The sequence below is a fragment of the Anser anser genome (genome assembly GCF_964211835.1).
Source record: "Anser anser genome assembly, chromosome: 8".
NCBI classification, from domain to species: domain Eukaryota; kingdom Metazoa; phylum Chordata; class Aves; order Anseriformes; family Anatidae; genus Anser; species Anser anser.
The window spans coordinates 28,661,004-28,678,858 of record NC_139728.1 but is presented as its reverse complement, the minus strand read 5'-3'; the positions used below and the strand labels follow the sequence as shown (position 1 = coordinate 28,678,858).

The following is a 17,855-nucleotide window of genomic DNA, read 5'->3' as shown; positions in this document are numbered from 1 at the left end:
CGGAGGGATGAGAGGCCTTGCAGAGCGATCTTGATACCTTGGAGTACTGGAAAATTGTTAATAGCACAAAATTCAATGAGGGCAGATGCTAGGTTCTGTACCTGGGACAGATCGGTGCCGCACACAGGTGCAGACTGGGAGACAAGCGGCTGGAGAGCAGCTCCAGCGGGAGCCAGCAGCGTGCCCTGGCTGCCAGGAGGGCAGATTTGCAAAGTAGGAATCTATTGTTAACCTCGTGCACATAAACAGAACCTGGTAGGGTACTCCTATACAGTTTTTGGTCTTTTATTAGATGAAGAGAAGGGAAAAGGAGCTGAATATACAGAGAGGCTGCTTGGACTTGATTAGAAGCAGTTGTGAAGTTGCTTACTCAGTATTCTTCAGTCCTGGGCTCTGCAGAAATGTGGGTTCTTTTCAAACTGTGTATGTTAGTGTGTCTGGCCTGTGCACTGTCTCTAAATTCTCCTGGGGAAAGGAAATTCACTTTGCACGGTTAAGAAAGCAAGACAGACTATACTAGAACTATTTTACCTGATCGCTCCTTAAAGAAATAGAAAAGATGAGTGCAATGAATGACAGATTATCTCTGCCTTAGTATTCCATAATTCCCATTCAAGGGGGCTAGAGGATATATGGAAATAATGCCACAGAAGCAGAAGTCCCAATATCCCAATAAATTTCATTAAAAACTATACTGGAAACAAAGTAGGTTGGGGTTGGAAAACTAACTAACTAGATTTATAAAAAAGAAAGTGACCAGAGCTTTGTAATTGTACCTTTTGGCTTCATACAGCAGGAAAAATTGGTTAACATCTTTAAGAACTGATCTACACAATCTACCTCAATGATCTCAGGAAAATATCTCAGAATCAGGAATTCTTATGAACAGCGACTTTTGGGGATAAAGTATTTACACCTCTGTGACATCACTTCTTCTCCGCGAGACCTCACTGTCTCACTGCAGCCTTTCTTCCTAACACGCTCTCTGCCTGCCTCAGTTGTTTTCTTAACATTTGTCAATCTCCTATCTGTCCTTTTCTATTTTAGGCTTTTTGTTTACATTCTCACAGATATCTGCACTTCTATTTTGGTACTCTTATCTTTTTTTTCAGTGGACAAGGTCACACGTGAAAATGGGCTTTGGCAATTCTGGTATTAGCTAGCTGACGTGAATTGACATCACGGAACTGTTTGCACTGTCATGGTAGCAGCTCCTGGCTATGCGAGCTCATACATATTAAATTTCTCAGCTGCAATTTCAGTTTGAGCTAGTAACAAGATAATCAGTCCTAGGACATGAAATATGATATAACTTGTCAGAAACAAATCCACATTCACTTTTTCAAATCCTGTTTCCACAGGTACATTGAAAAGACGGTGCGATGTTGTGACTTCATTTGGCTAAGGAGTATTTGGCAGGTGAGCTTACATCCCAACAAGACCATTTGGTTTGTAGATTCTGATCATTAAAATATCCTTGCTTTAAATTAAAACTGTGCATCAGCTACCTCCAGTTTTCACCACAGTTCAGGACTGTTCTGTGAGTGAGCTCATGAGCTTTTTTTTTTTTTTTTTTTTTTGAGGATTGGGGGAAAAAACAAACATAATTTCCAGAAAAGAAGTAATCCCTTTAGACTGATTGTGTGCCAGGCTACTGGTGTGTAGTCTTGCACACAGGAACTAATTGTGGTAATATCTCTCATCTCTCTAAAGACAAAATAATTTTCAGAACTGTATGTGCCGTGGCACCTATTATATACCATTATCTTATTATTCAAAAGCATATCATCAAGATTAGTTGAGTGAAATCGTAATAACTGGTTCATTTCCATTATTTTTCAGTTGAAAATTAACAGGTCAGTTATTAAAGATCATTTTTTTCCCTAACATCTATACAGTGGTATAAAAAAATCACTAAAATACAAAGTATTTGAATACAGAATATTCAGATAGTATTCTCTAGCTGAAGAAGAAAGGTCTGTGTTGAAAAACAGAAACACTACATGAAAATGTCACAGCTATGAAGTGCTATTAAATGCCATGGAAATGTCCAAAACACAGTTGTTGATACTCACTATATCATTTACACATTGAATACAACAAGTTTGCATGCGTGTAAAAAACAAGCTCAAATTTCCTATCACTTTTATACCAATGTCATTTTTCTTTTTTACTTTGAAAATCAACTTCAATCTGCCTAAGAATCTTGAACACATTTTATTCAGATTTTTAAGATTCTATGTTCCAGAATGAAAGCCAACTCCTACCGCAGGTGGATTGAGCCTCTTTTTAACAGGTTGTTCATTCCAAGCAGTGCCAGACAGGTTACAACTATTTTAATTGGCATTTTCAACAAAACTACACTTTGTGCTTGGATCATTCTTTAAGATAAAAGTTTTAATAGTCTGGTTTTACTAGCCATTCACTTACATTTCCATTTAAAGAGATTTCTCTCTTGATTTCCTGATGCAATTCACTGACAGCTGGTCTGATATGCTCTGCTCTTATTTAGGAAGCATGTTAGTAGCAGCTCTGATAACCTGCATCTCCATTTTAGCAGAACACTGTAAAGCCTGTCTACATATTGTGTATTCAGCGGTCAGTCTTCACCACTCTTCTTTCCCAGGATGGAATTAGGTTGGAGCTGGGACACACTGAGAATTTGTAACGCAAAGCTCCATCTCAGTCCTAAACCCCTTGGTTTGTGTCAGATATGTCATCATATAAGCCCTGCTCCAAAACACTGCCAGGAAGCGTTATTTCACATCTTTATATGTCTTGATCCTCATTTTTGGTTAGGTAGACATTTGGGAAACAGAATAAGAAATTTTATGTGGAGAATTGGGAATTAATAACGCAATAATACAAGTGGTTGGTGTGAACAGACCTGTTGCCTTAGATGGGACTACTCGACTACGTGAACTGTAATGGTAACTGAGCAATAATAGCTGGAGTGACATAAAGAATGAAAACAAAATCCTGCTTATTCAAACAGTGCAGAATTTAGCATCCAGTTTCCAAGACTGGTCTGTCTGTTGTGTAAGAGCGTAAGTGACTACAAAAGAGACATAGCTCTATGCATACAGCCCCTGGCAAGTAAAAGGGAATCTGGGTTCATTTCACAGAAAGTCTACAATCTTTTTGCTATTATTTCGTTAGGGGGAGTTTCAACTCTGTTTTCAAATAATTCCAATCATATTTTGCGTTAGTACTAATCAAATGCTTGAGTAACCTCGCTAAAATAATTTAATGTGTTCAAACGAAATTTCTAGTGGATAAACATTCCTGTCTAAAAGTCAGAGTCACTGGCAGGAATAACTGACGTCCTTGTTAGCAGCCTTTAAGGATTTAACAAGTTGAACAGAGTAGCTGGGAAAAAGGTGGAGAAAATGAGCTACATTCAGGTATTTGGGGTGTCCTTTGGGGTGAAGCATTTTAATAGAACAGCCCAGGAAGGATGCCACTACTTACCCCGTGTCAGTTCTCTGCGTAAGGGAACATCTCCGGCTTCTGCCTCTGTCAGTCTGGCACCTTTAGTAAGTAATTAAATCACACTGTAGATGTGTATACATACTTAGATAAATAATAAATGACAGCTATCACACTGTCATGCGAGCATGCATGCATACCCAGGGCAGGAAATCACATACAGCATTTCATTTGTTGCCAATCTCTCTCTAACAAAGTGAGGAAGATGCCCTAGGGACTGGTGACTAACAAGGAGCATTGTTTATGCTACAAATCCCATCTGGTTATTAGTCTTTGAAAAGAGCTTTGTTTAGCTTATCAGTGCTTCAGCAGGGATGCCAGGGGCATTACTTTTGTTCTAAGTGTATTTCTATTCCAATATTACCAACTCCCACTCCACTCCTCCATAAGAGGTTATGTGTTACCTGAGGGCTGAAAATTCAGCATGTGCTTCAATGCCTTGCTGAGTTAGGATCAGAGTGGTTAGCTCTGCACAAAACCAAGGCCTCCTTATTAATTTTGCTGCATTAAATTGCAGAATACCTTTACAGAATCAAGCCTTTCTAGAGGACTACAGAGCATGACAAAGAATAAATACTTTATGAAGTAAACGTGCCTCTAAATTAAAATTATTTTAACAAGTTAGATCTTCTGCTTAAGTTCTACACTTTGCTTGCTTTATTGGACAATACTGTGTTACACAATCTAATTTGGCACTTATGTAATACCAAAGTATCACAAGTGTCTGGCAAGTTTTAAGCCCATTTCACAACAGTACTTCAGTTAATCACTTGTCTACACAACTGATAGGCTGCTATTTTATCAGGTGATCAAAATACCTGTAGATGCCCTTGATCAAGTTAATATTTAAAAATAGTAATGCACTATTTTTATTACATTCAGGTACCTTTTGATTATGTCAAACACCTTCTGGGGGGAAGAAGATATATTTAGGTGTTTTAGAAAGGTGTTTTTTTTTTTTTCCCCCCAGGAGACCTCTGTTTTTTTTTTTATTTTTTGTTAGCAGACTTGCTTTATTTGGGGGTAAAAACAAATAACAACATATTTCTTTCATAACCATAATTTAGAAAACTTGACAGACCCTTGCCATTGGGCAACGAAGTTAATAATTGACAAAGACGTACAGCGGGCCTTCATGAATGATTCCACACCGTAGCACTGACAGCCCGTGTAACTTACTCAGCTCCTTGCAAGCAGTTCTGCAAAGAGGAATGGTAAGTTGAATTTTGTGTAGGTTTTCTCAACCAGGGTAGGACATGATCATTAGAATGATTATAAATATTTATTTTTATATGTGATTATTTATTTTTATTTATTATGATTGTATATTGGTATATTATTTATTTATATATATTTATAAATAAGTATTTATTTATACTTTTAATCATTAGATTACTTTTGGAAAATTTGCACAAGTCAATTCTTCTCTTTAAAATATGTCATATTCTCATTTGTGATTTGATTTAATATTCATTTTCAAATAATGAGCTGTCCAGTGTATCCTTGCGGATCATCTTAATTGTGATGTAGATCTCTTTTACTCCTCATTATAGAATTACATCATTGTGATGTAGTTCTCTTTTACTCCTCATTAATGACAGATGCTCATGAAAATATGAATAAATTGTTGTTAGCACTTAAATCTGCTAAGTGCTTTTTAAACTTCAATTTCTTTTCCTCAAACATGCTTACTCATCACTGATGCTTTAAAACCAAACTTCCTAGTGGTAAAACTGAAGGATGTAGTGAGCTGAGCTGTGTTGCAGAAGTAAAGGTTTACACCTGGGAGCCTCTGGCTTCACAATCAGTTATACGATTACTACTTCTTGCCTTTCTTTTGCATACATGTATTAAAAATGTATCAAATCTAGTGATAACATTTTAGTACAGTAGGCTTGATTTTGCAGAATTCTGCTAGAATTATTTTCTGAACTGCTCGGCTTTTATTTTAAGACAAAAGATGCATCCACATTTGAAAAGATCTCTCTTTTTTTTTTCTTTCTCTGACTCCATGACACCAGGAACTTCTGGGTTTGAAGAGCTTCAAAACCTAGCCTCTAAGCAGGTACCTACATGGAGAGTTCCCTTGGAACTCTGACACCAAAAGCAAAAACACCTGCGGTGCTCACTGAGGAAAGAATAAACATGAGGGCCCAATTGTAGCAAACCTTAAAACTGTATTTAAAAATAAACATGGAAGCTTTCTGTGGTCTTCACTAGCCAGCAGATTTAAAATTTGACATGAAGCTCTATACATCATCATCCATAGTAAACCCTATCGGTATGGCATTATCCAGGCCTGGGATTTACCAAGGTGAGATAGGTGCAAATATCCAGTACAAGGCTATGGAACAGTAACTTAATGAACACTTTCAAGTTTCTAGCCTAAAGTGTTAACAGGAATGACAATTTTAATTGTGTTGTTTCTAGATTACATGTAGAACTACTACATGAGAGGAAGATCCTCAGAAGTCTGGTATTTTGGGCACAGTCACACTAAGTATTTTGTTTTGTTATGACTTTAGCACCATCAAAAACTAACAGGCACAAGCCACAAAATGCTAAGTGCCGTAATTACTACTTCAATCTCTCATTCAGCTAGTTCAAACGTTCAAAGGCTGCCTCAGGACTTTGGAAGGGGGAAATTTATCCTGGCAGACTTACATCTACATCAGGTTATCATCTGTCTTTTTCTATCAGATCCAGCTGGTCACTATCCTTATAACCAACAATAAACCAACTCAAACACCATTTTGAGTGCTTGGACTAAATAAATCAGAAATTTGATTATGTACACATAATCTATTCAAATAAATGAAAGATCTAGCATGTTTTTCCCAGCCTATCTGAACTCAGGACAAGACTAAGCCACTGATATCTTTGCTGAAGGTGTCTGCAAGTCCCATTTTCCCCAATATGCTCTATTAATGTAAGAATGGCTACACCAGATCAAACCAGGGCCATCTAGCCCTCTCTGCTGCACTGGATGCCTACAGAAGAATAAAGAAACAGGCAATTATGTGAAGCTTCCCCAGAATACTCTTTCATTCTCTGGCGGTTTATGGTTCATTAACTTGTTCAGTCAGAGGTACTACCTTTGCATTTAATAGCACTTGATATCCAGTGCCTATTGAATTCAGAAATTTAGAGCATTCGTAACAAGAATGTCCACTGCTTAATTGTCTGTGTAAAGAACTGCCTATTTCTTTTTCCCGAACCTATGACCTGTCGGTCATATTGTGAGAGCTGGACAAGCTTCCCACCTCGCTTCATTCAGTAAAGGAACGATTCCAAGATAAAAAAATGCTGCTTCGTGGTAGTGAATTTGCATGATTTTTTCTTCATCTATACATGCACGTATTCTTTACCTGGTGTCACTGTCACAGGATCATTGCCTGGTTCCTTCCTGTGATTCGTAAAGTCCTAACTCAGATGCTCCGAGCACAGAGCTTCTGAACAGCAACTCGCACTTGGCAGCTGAGTTTCCAGCCCTGGTGCTGTACAGCAACACAGCAACAGTCAATTTTCCCATCTTCTGAACAGCACAAACTCTGTTTCTGCAGATTTGCTCATGTAAGTCAGCAGAAGATGAGTCATCTGGAAAAAAGTTACAATCATTTGTCCCCTAGGAATCGTATAGTAAGTTAATTATTGTACAACACATTCTGATACAAAATACACAAGCAGTTTCAACTTGTTGAGGTTGCAGTGAGCGAGAGCTTCTCACAATTTCCATCAGTTACGGTCTGGGAATGCTGGGTTTCCCTTGACTCAGTATCTGTTACATAATCAGAAACACATTTGGTTCGCTTTGTTGTGAGGCAAAGCTAAAGAAATGTGTGTCTTGTTACTTTGCAAAAATAAAGAGCAGATACCTAATCGGTTTATGTAATATATGCCTATGTGTAAACATCAGTAATATGGTTATAAACACACCAGTTGAGCACTCCGGGCAGTTCCTCAGCTGATGTTTACTATTACACTTTTCTATCAGTTGAAATCATTCACTTCTGAATCTGCAAACAGCCCATCAGCTTTGCACTTGAAGGCAAAATATAGGGCTGCTAAGTGCTATACGAATTTTAGGAAACATGTCAAACCATGTTTGCCCAGAGGTCATTTGTCAGTGCAGGGGACTCGAGTCTGTCTGATCTCCGTTAGGTTTTAGTTTGCCATGGTCAGTAACCCCAGCTTTGTTGGGCTATTGTGTGGCTGCCACCTTAGCAGGAAATGAAGAGAGCATCTTACTAGTGCACAGAGGGGAAAATCTGAAAACAGCGTAAACACATTCAGCGCCTGAACTTTTTGTTGGGTCTCAGAACCATTTATAACTTCATAAACTGTAAGGAAGAAAGACTTCCCAGCAGTTATGACTTGTTGGTTTAAAACCTCCAGTTCTTTCTTTTTACAGATCCCCATTTTAGGAAGGAAAGACCAATATTAAAGGTGCTGATTTAAAATCACTAATTCAGTGAACTCATTGTTTTAGGCATGGCTATGACAAGAGACCTAGTTTCACACTCATTTATTTGGCAGACCTGTAAGACAACCTCTTTCTTTCTTGGAATTATTAATTAGAAAAAAAAATAATTATTTTTTTTAAAATCTTTGTCTGTTGTCAGATGATCTTACATCTTCATAGTCATTTTGGGTCTTTCAGCATTTGGTATGCAAAATCTAGAATCTGTTCAATTTTCTCTTTATAAAAACTTCCATAAACAGGTCAATTGCTTGGAATTGTATTCACAGATCTGTCATGTAGGTAGGTGCCAATCAGCTATTTGAAAAACAGCAAAGCAATCCCAATTGGGCAACAAGGGATGCAGTGATACTGTAATCTCCAAGTATAGCATCATCACATCTGAATGCCTTATTTAGGTAATGGGAAAATAATACCCATTCCATATAAAGCCAGACCTCTGTGGTCATTAAGAAACACATGGAGTTCATAACTTTTTGATCAAAATGCAAAATAAAACTGTAATTGATGCTTTCTCTTGTTGGACCTCCCTAAACATGCCTAGGCAGCGGAGCACAGCCAGTATTAATAGCCTTTAAGATGGTACCTTAAAGTAGAGGACCTTCCTGGGAAGCTCCCTCCGAGTTTCAGAAGAACTCCTCTGTTTCTGGGACTGATAGAAACATTGGAGTAGCTTCATCTCCAGAAAGGACACTAGCCACATTATTATTACATTTTCTTCAAAGACTGATCTCATTGTGGTTATGGCAATCGAACATATGGTCAAATATAAGCTTCTCTGTGATGTGCTAAGACAATATAGGCAGGCCCGTTACCCATTATGGACGAGCTAATGCATCATAATAACAGTAGCAAAAACTTCAGATGTGGTGAGGAATCAATACTGAGTGAGAATGGCTATTTTACCTCTCACTGTATCACACAGTCCTGGCAAAGATGAGTATACTGCCAAATAATCTTTTATTGCCTTAAGATAATGACTTAGGAGCAAAATTTAGAAGACCTGCACACATCCTTCAGCCTTTCCCCTACAGGTAGAGAGTACTCCAGGAATATTATAATACAAAGGAATATTATAACACAAATATGCCCACTTTGAATTTTAAAATGCCTCTTTAGCACTACAGAAGTTTACAAAGCTCTTATCTTCCTGCTGTAGAAACAAACCTCAGTTATTCTTAATTATAGAATTTGCTCAGCAAAGGGAAGGACTGTATAAAAGCCATCAAATAACGTAAAGGTGACTTGGAGCCACATAGCCTATGATACACAGTAAGAATACCATTCTGCCAAGGAAGGCAGAAAATGGCCTGGTCCTTATTTCAGTACATTTAAGTGCTAGGCATGACTACACAGAAGGAAGAAAAAGATCCAAAAGCTACTGAGGCAAACCTTGGGTGCTGTCTGACTAATAACGACAGAAAGACAAGCCAGTGGGTCAAACTCTACAGGCCTTCAGAACATAACTATTGCCCCGTGGTATGGGGATTAATCACTGGAAACAGAAACGTGGCATCTTGATCTTAGCTGACACTGGTGTTTTCTGTAGGATTACAGGAATAATTTCTTTCTGCCTAACTTTCCTTATCTGCTGAGGTAACTATTAGTTATGCATGACATCTATGTTTTTTAGCTCCTGTGACTCTCTGCTGTTCATGGGAGATGGTTAATGAACTGAGCATGTCAGCCAAAATACTAATTTACTGAGGACTCTGCACTACTTCTCTTTCAGGAATCACTCCAAATCTGGCGGCCTAGGAACCACAGAGACTTCAGCTGCCCCATCTGTCTCCAAACAGCTACTCTCCCAGTAGAAACCAACTGTGGACATTTATTCTGTGGTAAGGTTTTTGGATTGACAGCACGGTGCTTATAAAGGCAACTAAATGCAGCACGCTTCCTACAGAGATCTCAGGTTCTATGTAGGAACCAGTCCAAGCCCTTCTCCCTAGAATTAAAGTCAGTTCTCTCACTAGAAGCAAGAGTCCCATCTTTGTATCACCAAAAAATCAGTAACAGTATTTTTTATCTGTTCCTTGCCTTTATCTTGACAAGGGGCCACTTTTGAAAAGCAAAATGCAGGAAGTCACAAGACAAGAGGTAACAGATGATTTTGCAGTATACTGTTAAATTACAACACAACTCATGGAATGCTTAAAAGGTCCAGAAAACCACACAATTTTTATTCAACTATGCAAAAACCCTAAGTTATAAAAATCATCAATTTAATAGTCATACAGTTTGTGACTGTAAAAGTTCAAGCTACAACAAATGTGAGGTCTTCTCTTTGAGCATGAACTCACTTCTGGGAAGACAGCTCATCATTTTATATATCAATATTCAACAGCATAAAAAAACAAGTATCCCATAAAATCGATTCAAATTTAATTTACATTGGTAAAAATCAGGCATAAAAGATATCAGGCTTAGGTCTGATTCTGTTCCACAGGCTTGCTTCCCCATGAAACAATTGCCTAAACTAAAGCTGAAATGATTTAGAGCTATAAGGCACTATTATCTTGCTTTATAGTCCTGTAAAAGCTTTCTTAAAAAAATAAAAAATAAAGTGGAAGTTACATACTAAACCATTCAACAAGTGAGTTTCTAGTCATGTACAAACCTTTTAATCCATTTAACTCTTTTTAAAGAAAATCCATGTGGTCATACATGGAAAAAATATTCAGACATCTCATTATGATGTATGCTCAGTAACTGTTTATGCCAGTCTAGGGCCTGTCTTAACAGAAAAGGGACAGATCCAGAGACACTGCCTGGATAAGCAGTGTGAGGGTCCTTCTGTTGAGGCTGCCTGCCGTGTGGCCTCCTGTCCTCAGCCAGTGCAGCTATAGTTGCTGGATAGTCTCAAGTAAAACCATAATTCAGTAGATAAATGTGTCTGCTAAGTGACTTCTTTGAGGCTGCTAAGCCATATGGTTAGGATTACAAAACTTAAATAATTTTTCAAAGGAAGACAAGGACGAAGCACAGAGTAGCGGAGGGAGCTATATTCATAACTGCATTTATAAAGGGGATTTCAGGATTTTTAAGGGCCACATTCTGCACCACTGGAGTCAGTGTGAGCTTTGCACCTGCTCTGAAAGGCTGCAGGATAAGGCCACCAGCATACTTGGCCTGAACGTCACAGTTTTGCTCACACCTCTGACATACATCCTCTGGTGAATTTACAGGCAAAGTTTACAACCTGACTGCCCCAGCTGCTTATCAGGTTCCTGGCTGAATGCTGTCATCACCACTGCACAAGTGGCAGAAAAGAACTGGAGTTTATGATCTGATGAGGTTGAAACTGCCAGTGAAGGTGCTTCAGTGCTCCTGTGCAGCACGACATCAGTCATCTCTGGCAGAGGGTCATGCAGGCAGCTGGCAGTAATAACTGATACTGCAGCACAAGATACATCAAAAGACACTGGTCAGAACCATAAAGCTCCTTCCTACATTTTACAGAGAGCTTAAAACAAGTGTAAGTTATGTTTACAAGCCAGTTGAACTTTTTTCACCATGTAAGAGTGTTATAAAAAGAGCTAAGCTTAAATGAGAACAAGGCACCGTGTTCTATATTGAAAAGCGCTCTCCCAAACCAGCCCCTCATCAACACTGCCACCATCTCTGTCCTCTGAAACCACAACAAATCAATGGATCAGCAACAGCTATGGACTCTTTGTCTACCACAAGTGACACCATTTAATACTTAAGCCTCTTTTAAGTTTTTATTACCACTCACTGTTTTATACCACACAGGAAAAGGATGCTTTGAATAAAATTCACTCCAGAACAAACAGTAAGCATATGGCCTCAAAACATGTTTCAAATAACATCACGTAAGTTATAGTTTCGAATACCAAGATAGACACAACAACAAAAGTCATTAACTTTCCACTTTCTCTGGCCTGGTTAGCTTTCCCTTTTCTACCTCTGAATATGACATAATGATTTGGGCTTTATATTTCTTTTGAGATCTGTGGAGAAGTACAAGTTTGGTATATATATTGTTATCATTAACTGCACATATTTAGTTAGGCTTTACATTCCCCAAGTACGTCTTCATATACACTCTAAAGCATAGATTCCAGTGCAATGCATTATCTGGGTTATGACTATGTTTATATAGTAAAAGCGTAACATGTCTGTTTTTCATGTCTTAAACCAATAAAACTTTACATTGGGCTTATCAGAACCATTCTACGTAGATCTAAGCCTGTTGTGACTGAAATCAGTAACAAAACTTCTCTTGTTGCCCTGCAGAACAGAGCTAAGGTAATGCTGAGCACTCTTAATAAATTCCACCCTGGTAAAAGTTTTATTTAAAAAATGTGGTCAACCCAGAGCTTTTAAAGAAGATTAATGTGGACTTATAAAAAATGTCTGATTTTATTATTAGTAGTAATTCATACAGTTTGTCCTGAAGTTTTCCTTTTCAGCTTCAGTTTGAACCATATGTTCAGGAAGTTCAACTGAAAAACGATCCTTGAGCAATATTATTTTTTTCTAATTAACAATAACCACAGAGGTATTTTAGAAAAACCTACAGACTCCCTCAGAAGATTGTGTAGCAGGCTAGATTAAAACAGGATTTTGTCTATTTTATGAAAAAGGCACTGAAGCACAAATAGGTCAACTTCATAGGAGTCTTTCTTTCCTGTTCTACTAAACAAAGGATTCTGCATGTAGCACATTTTAATTTCCACAGGGTTATTTTTTAAAGCCCTTGATGAACTATGGGATCCAGTAGTACCCCACTGTCACCACTGGGACATCGCTGCGTGGATCATGATACAGAATCTGAACCTAGAGGGTCAAAGCTGCTCCTGAAGTCAGGCATGATGTCTGTCAACTGTAAAAGTTCAAGCAAAAGCTTGAAGCTGGCTGCCAGACTGAGTTTATACATACCACATGAGGATTTAGATATAAACATAGCCATGTGCCCAGCTAACTGTTCCATATATGCAAACAAAATAGAAGAGTTAGAAAGAAAAATCCTGCACTCAAATGAAAACAAAAGTAAAACGTACAAGTCAGAGCAAGGTTCATAAAAATATCTTTGGGCCAAATTTATCATCCCTAACATAGGGATGTCCTATAAAGGAAGTAACTGATAGTATCATGAACACTTTTTATACTTGACTTCAGACACATTTCTCCTCTAATATTCCTCTTTTCAGTAACAATTGACAAAGAAAGTCTGGGTGCAGAAAAGCATTGCACTGAGGGCTCCTGAAGACTTCTTGTCATACTACTTAAACTACTTGCTGGTTGTTTTTAGAATACCATTGTTCAATTCAATAAAACAATTCCATCAAAAAGGCAATGCGGTGTTCTGCTGTTGCTTTCACTGTGGTCCTTGTCAAATTTGATCAGTTTACATGTTAAAAGATTTATTTTCCTGACCTGTCACGCTGCACACTGCGCCCGGGAGCTGAAAGTCAAGCTGTGCTGCTTCTGATTAGATGCTATTTATGTTTTGCTGTTAGTACCAGCGCTGACATTCATGTATGTCAGCCACTGCTGTTAGTTATATGCACACTCTAATCTTAGTGTCCTCAGACTCTGCCCTCCTCCACACCTGGGACCTTAGCACTAAGAAAATGATACTGCATTTGGAAATTAGTTAGCAGTTGTCTTGGCAAGACACATCAAAAAGAATGCAGCAACTCGCTCTTCTAGAGCTATAGAGCTATGCAGTTCCAGAGGGGTAAAACAGTTGAAATACAGTAATTAAAAAAAAAAATAAAAAAAAAGGAAAGAAAAAAAGGCAAAAAGGCAAAATAGTCCCAAATATGATACTTCATCACCAAGATCTGTGTTGTGCCAGGAGGTGTCTGCAAGACCAAGCTGTCCCTTGGCTGTGTGTTGGTTTATTTGCGATAACGGGCCCTCAGAGCCCCTGAACGCCTTACTGACTCGGAGGAAGTCCACCTTCATGCAGCTGCGCTGCTTTTGTCCACAGCAGCCAGCACAGCGTTGCACTGTGCTATGTATACATATTGGAAGAGTACCTGTATTTGTGAGTGTTTCAACCACAGTCAAGGGAGCTTCAAGAATAAGATGCTATCCACTGGAATTAATCAAAGTCTCCGTTAATGGGAGGCCCCATGGAGCTGTATACATCAGTGCAGGAGGTCTAAGACTCCATTTTCACACAGTCAGTTTGCCAAGTAAAACCACATATTAAACTGAAAGCAAAGAATTACATTCATTTTTGCAGCCAGTTGTAGAAAGAGGGTTTATTATTTCTGATAACTTCTTTGTAAACATGAAATATCCTCAAATATACTTCATGCATCTTAACACTTTTTTTTTTTTGGTAGGCTCCTGTCTAATCACATACTGGAAACATAGTCCCTGGTTAGGAGCAATAACCTGCCCTCTCTGCAGACAAAAGGTAAAACAACTCCCTTGTACACATCTGCGTTATGATAAATACAAAATGACTAGCTTGAGCTCTTAGGATCAACTTTATTTATCCTCTATTTTTCCACTGCATTTCAAAACCCACTTACAATTGAATGACCCTGCAGCCATTCACATTTATCATTTGACACGTCTTATCAGTCAACTCTGTGAAATATTAAACAGGCCTCTGGCATTTTACTTTTGTACAGTTTATTGAGTCTCTTCTGAGATAACATTCCGTAAAAAGCAATAGGGGACTTCCTCATCTCATCTGAACCCTTCCAAAAGCTGCCTGCTGTACTGGTAGGTTGGAGGCAGGTTATAAAAGGAGAATGTTCTTGCTGTCATGGAACTGATGGAACTGGACAAAGGTCAATTTGCTAGGAAGAGATTGTGGAGAGACATACTACAGAACACTAGCCTCTATACTGAAGATTCAAATACACAGTGCTAATACCTACCTTCTTTTCTTATGAAGGTGGTTCTTCTGGATAACATCTCTTGTGAAAAGCAACAGGATAAGCCAAGTAAACAAGTTGTACATGACATTAGAGCTTACAACAAGCGTTTCTCAGGGCAAACTCGACCGGTAAGTATTTATAAAGCTACATTTACCTACTTAGTACTGCGTAACACACAGGATTGAAAGAGACCCAACAGTGAAAACTACTTTGTATAAGTGCGTGAATTATCTTTTTATGCACTTATTGGTGATATCACAGGGGAAGTCTTACCAGTCACTGCTGGGTTCAGCTTCTCCTACTAAGCACCTACTTCTAGGTGCTTCTCACGAGTTCCTAGCTCAGAGGAATCATTCTGCAGTCCTTCTGGCAGGGAGGAAAAGACAGTGTGAGACGAAACACAGTAAGCAAAGCAGAATTAGAGATGGTCAGCCTGGAACTTTCAGATTTGAACTCCGGGATTTTAAATTGCATAAACGTTTTTTGTTCCAAATGAGATTCCAGCTTAGAAAGCAGCTATTTTTTTCTCTAGGTATTGCCAAATTCGGGCAGTGTACACTGGCTCTGTACTTCATAAGAGCTGGAATCCCATCTGGTGCAGAGATGTGACAGGTAGTGGAACTGATATGAAGGATGAACGCACACACGAGGCCCATTCTTGACAGTGTGTAGAATATCACCAAAGCAAATCCTCCTCTCCTGTCACATCCTGGTAGGGGGCCCAAACAGGACTGTGGAGTCTGCTTTAATCTATGGACTATAAACTAAGCGCTGTGGATAAGAATGTTATCTTTCAACCCAACAAACTAGTATTAATGAAGAGGAATAGTCAGTCAGTCCTATGGTTTCTGTCCATACTAAAGTGAGACCTAAGATCTCATTTTCAAGTATTAATAGTCACAGTTGATGCCACATTTTGAAGAGAGGCATATGCTCATTGCAGCCATTAAGGACCAGTTTCCAAAAGCACTCAGTGTCAAGCATAATACTTTCTTTGCAAAGTGCTGGGGGAGTGAGTACTCCTTTTAGAAAGAAGTGTGCTTGTAGATAGTGCAAAACCATTGACCTCTGTAGGCAGACTTGGACAGCACAGAAAGTTTTTGCATTCAGGAGATCTGAATCTAAAAGTGTTTAAAGACTCATTCTTCAACTCAGACTCAGAAAGAAGCGCACAAATCAGAATGCAGCACAGTATAACTCATCTGCATATTTAGTTTTCAGATTACCTTTACGACATGCCGTTATTCCTGACTCTTGCCTGGCGAGGAATCTTTACCTGGGGTGGTCTCGTATGGATTTTTTTCATAAGAGTTGTTGTTTGCTCCTTCGGAACAATCATATGCTTATCGTCTCCTTTTGACACAATGCCTGGGCCTCTCTGCAGAACACTTGGGACAGCTGATGACATGGTGGTAGTTTCCCTTCTTTTAATTTGTATGATAAACATTTGTCAGCAAATTGCATCAAACGGGGTAAATATGGCAAGGTCTGCGGCTCAGAGCATGCTGTCGGAATCCTGAGTGACTCAAACATCGATTCTTTGGTCAAACTCCATCAAACAGTGACAGACTTCTTCATTTGGGTCAGCATGTGATGGATTTGTCATTCTGCTGCAGACAAAGGCTGAAGCAGGACTCGGTGATATTTGGCGTGGCCAAGTGATTTGATGTGCAAGTGCTTAGAAGGCTAGTTTTATATACCACTGTATATTTGCTAGGCTCTTTCATGCTTCACTTTTATATAAAGTGCCTGAATTGAAATTGCTTAAGGCTATGAACAGAACCTAAAATTAAAATGCCAATCAAATTGCAGTTGAAGATTTTTAGAACTCTTAAGCTTTGACATTTTACATCTTGGCTTGATTTGAGAAAAATGTTAATCTGAGAATTTAGCAAACTCTGCAATTTGCTAGGTCTCATATAACAAAAGTAATGTTTGGTAATACCTCTACAAAATTGTGTACCGGTACTTTGTGCTATCAGAGCTGATTACACGTCCATTGGAATACAGATTTTTACGGCTCTGCAATGAGTACAGTCCAATTCTGAAATTGGACAACGTGGTAGTAGTACTGGCTTGGAACAAAAAAGCAACTGTAAAGTAGAATTATTACAAGGGGAGAACAGCATTAAAAGGATCATGCGAGAAATGTGAACAAATGTTGGTGTAAGTCTTCCGTGTAAGCCTAAGCAAGGTACACAGCTTTGTTGAAATCTGTGCACCTAAGCTTTAACAAAGTCACCATAAACGTTTGCTTCCTTTGTAGGCTTCATACACTCCTCGTGATTTCCTTGTAAGTCATGGTACTGGTTCAGCCAGACAGATCCAGGCTAAGTTTATGATGGTGATAATAAAGTTTATAGAAAGTCTGCTAAAGTTGGTGGGAGTGGGGGGGTTGTGTTGAGCTGTGAAGAGTTAAAAATGCTGGTACAGTACCAGACAATCCTACACGTCTGTCCCTATACAATCTGTACATTTGCTATGTATTTGGAGTCAGTGAACTTATTTTTACATATGACTTGTATATTAAAATTGATATATTAAAATATATGAATATTTATTGTTCACAATACACTGGTCTCCAACTTTTTTTTTCTTTCTACACATTTTCAATTGACATATTTTATTGTACCCTTGAATTGTATGTTACGATATACCAGTATGTTGCAGTTATTTTCTTGCTTGTTATACTCTTTTTGTTATGATGTTTTCTCATTTTATTCCCATCAACTTTCATTGTCTTTAATTATGTCCCTGAACTTGTAAAGCTGTTTCTCTTAACAATGGGTACTTTGGAAATGGCAACAATTGCTTTTCCATGAACTACAAGGCAGGAAGTGCATTGTTTCTTTAAAAAAATTACCAGATGTTTTTGAATGCTGACTACTAACATAAAAACCCCAGAAACTATTATTTTCCAAGTTCTCTAAGTGTAATTTTGTTATTGTGTAACTTCTGTTTGCATTTAACTGGGAATTACAGCCTATGCCAATACAAAAGAATGGAACTTCTATCAA

At 38.4% G+C, this 17,855-nt stretch overlaps 1 protein-coding gene and 1 long non-coding RNA gene across 2 annotated transcripts; one reads left to right on the top strand and one right to left on the bottom strand.

The window, feature by feature from the left end:
• Nucleotides 1-3,406: 3,406 nt before the first annotated feature.
• On the bottom strand, nt 3,407-16,180 carry LOC310903760. The gene is made up of 4 exons (XR_014587776.1): nt 15,112-16,180; nt 6,858-7,086; nt 4,614-4,688; nt 3,407-3,531 (listed from the first exon to the last, which is right to left on the bottom strand). It is a non-coding gene; the product is annotated as an uncharacterized lncRNA (long non-coding RNA).
• On the top strand, nt 3,525-17,410 carry LOC310903759 (E3 ubiquitin-protein ligase RNF170-like). Its single transcript, XM_083847637.1, has 5 exons — nt 3,525-4,703; nt 9,702-9,810; nt 14,293-14,366; nt 14,856-14,966; nt 16,053-17,410. Exons 1-5 carry the CDS (start codon nt 4,629-4,631, stop codon nt 16,356-16,358), a joined length of 675 nt encoding a protein of 224 aa, XP_083703763.1. The 5' UTR covers nt 3,525-4,628; the 3' UTR covers nt 16,359-17,410.
• The last annotated feature ends 445 nt before the right edge of the window (nt 17,411-17,855 follow it).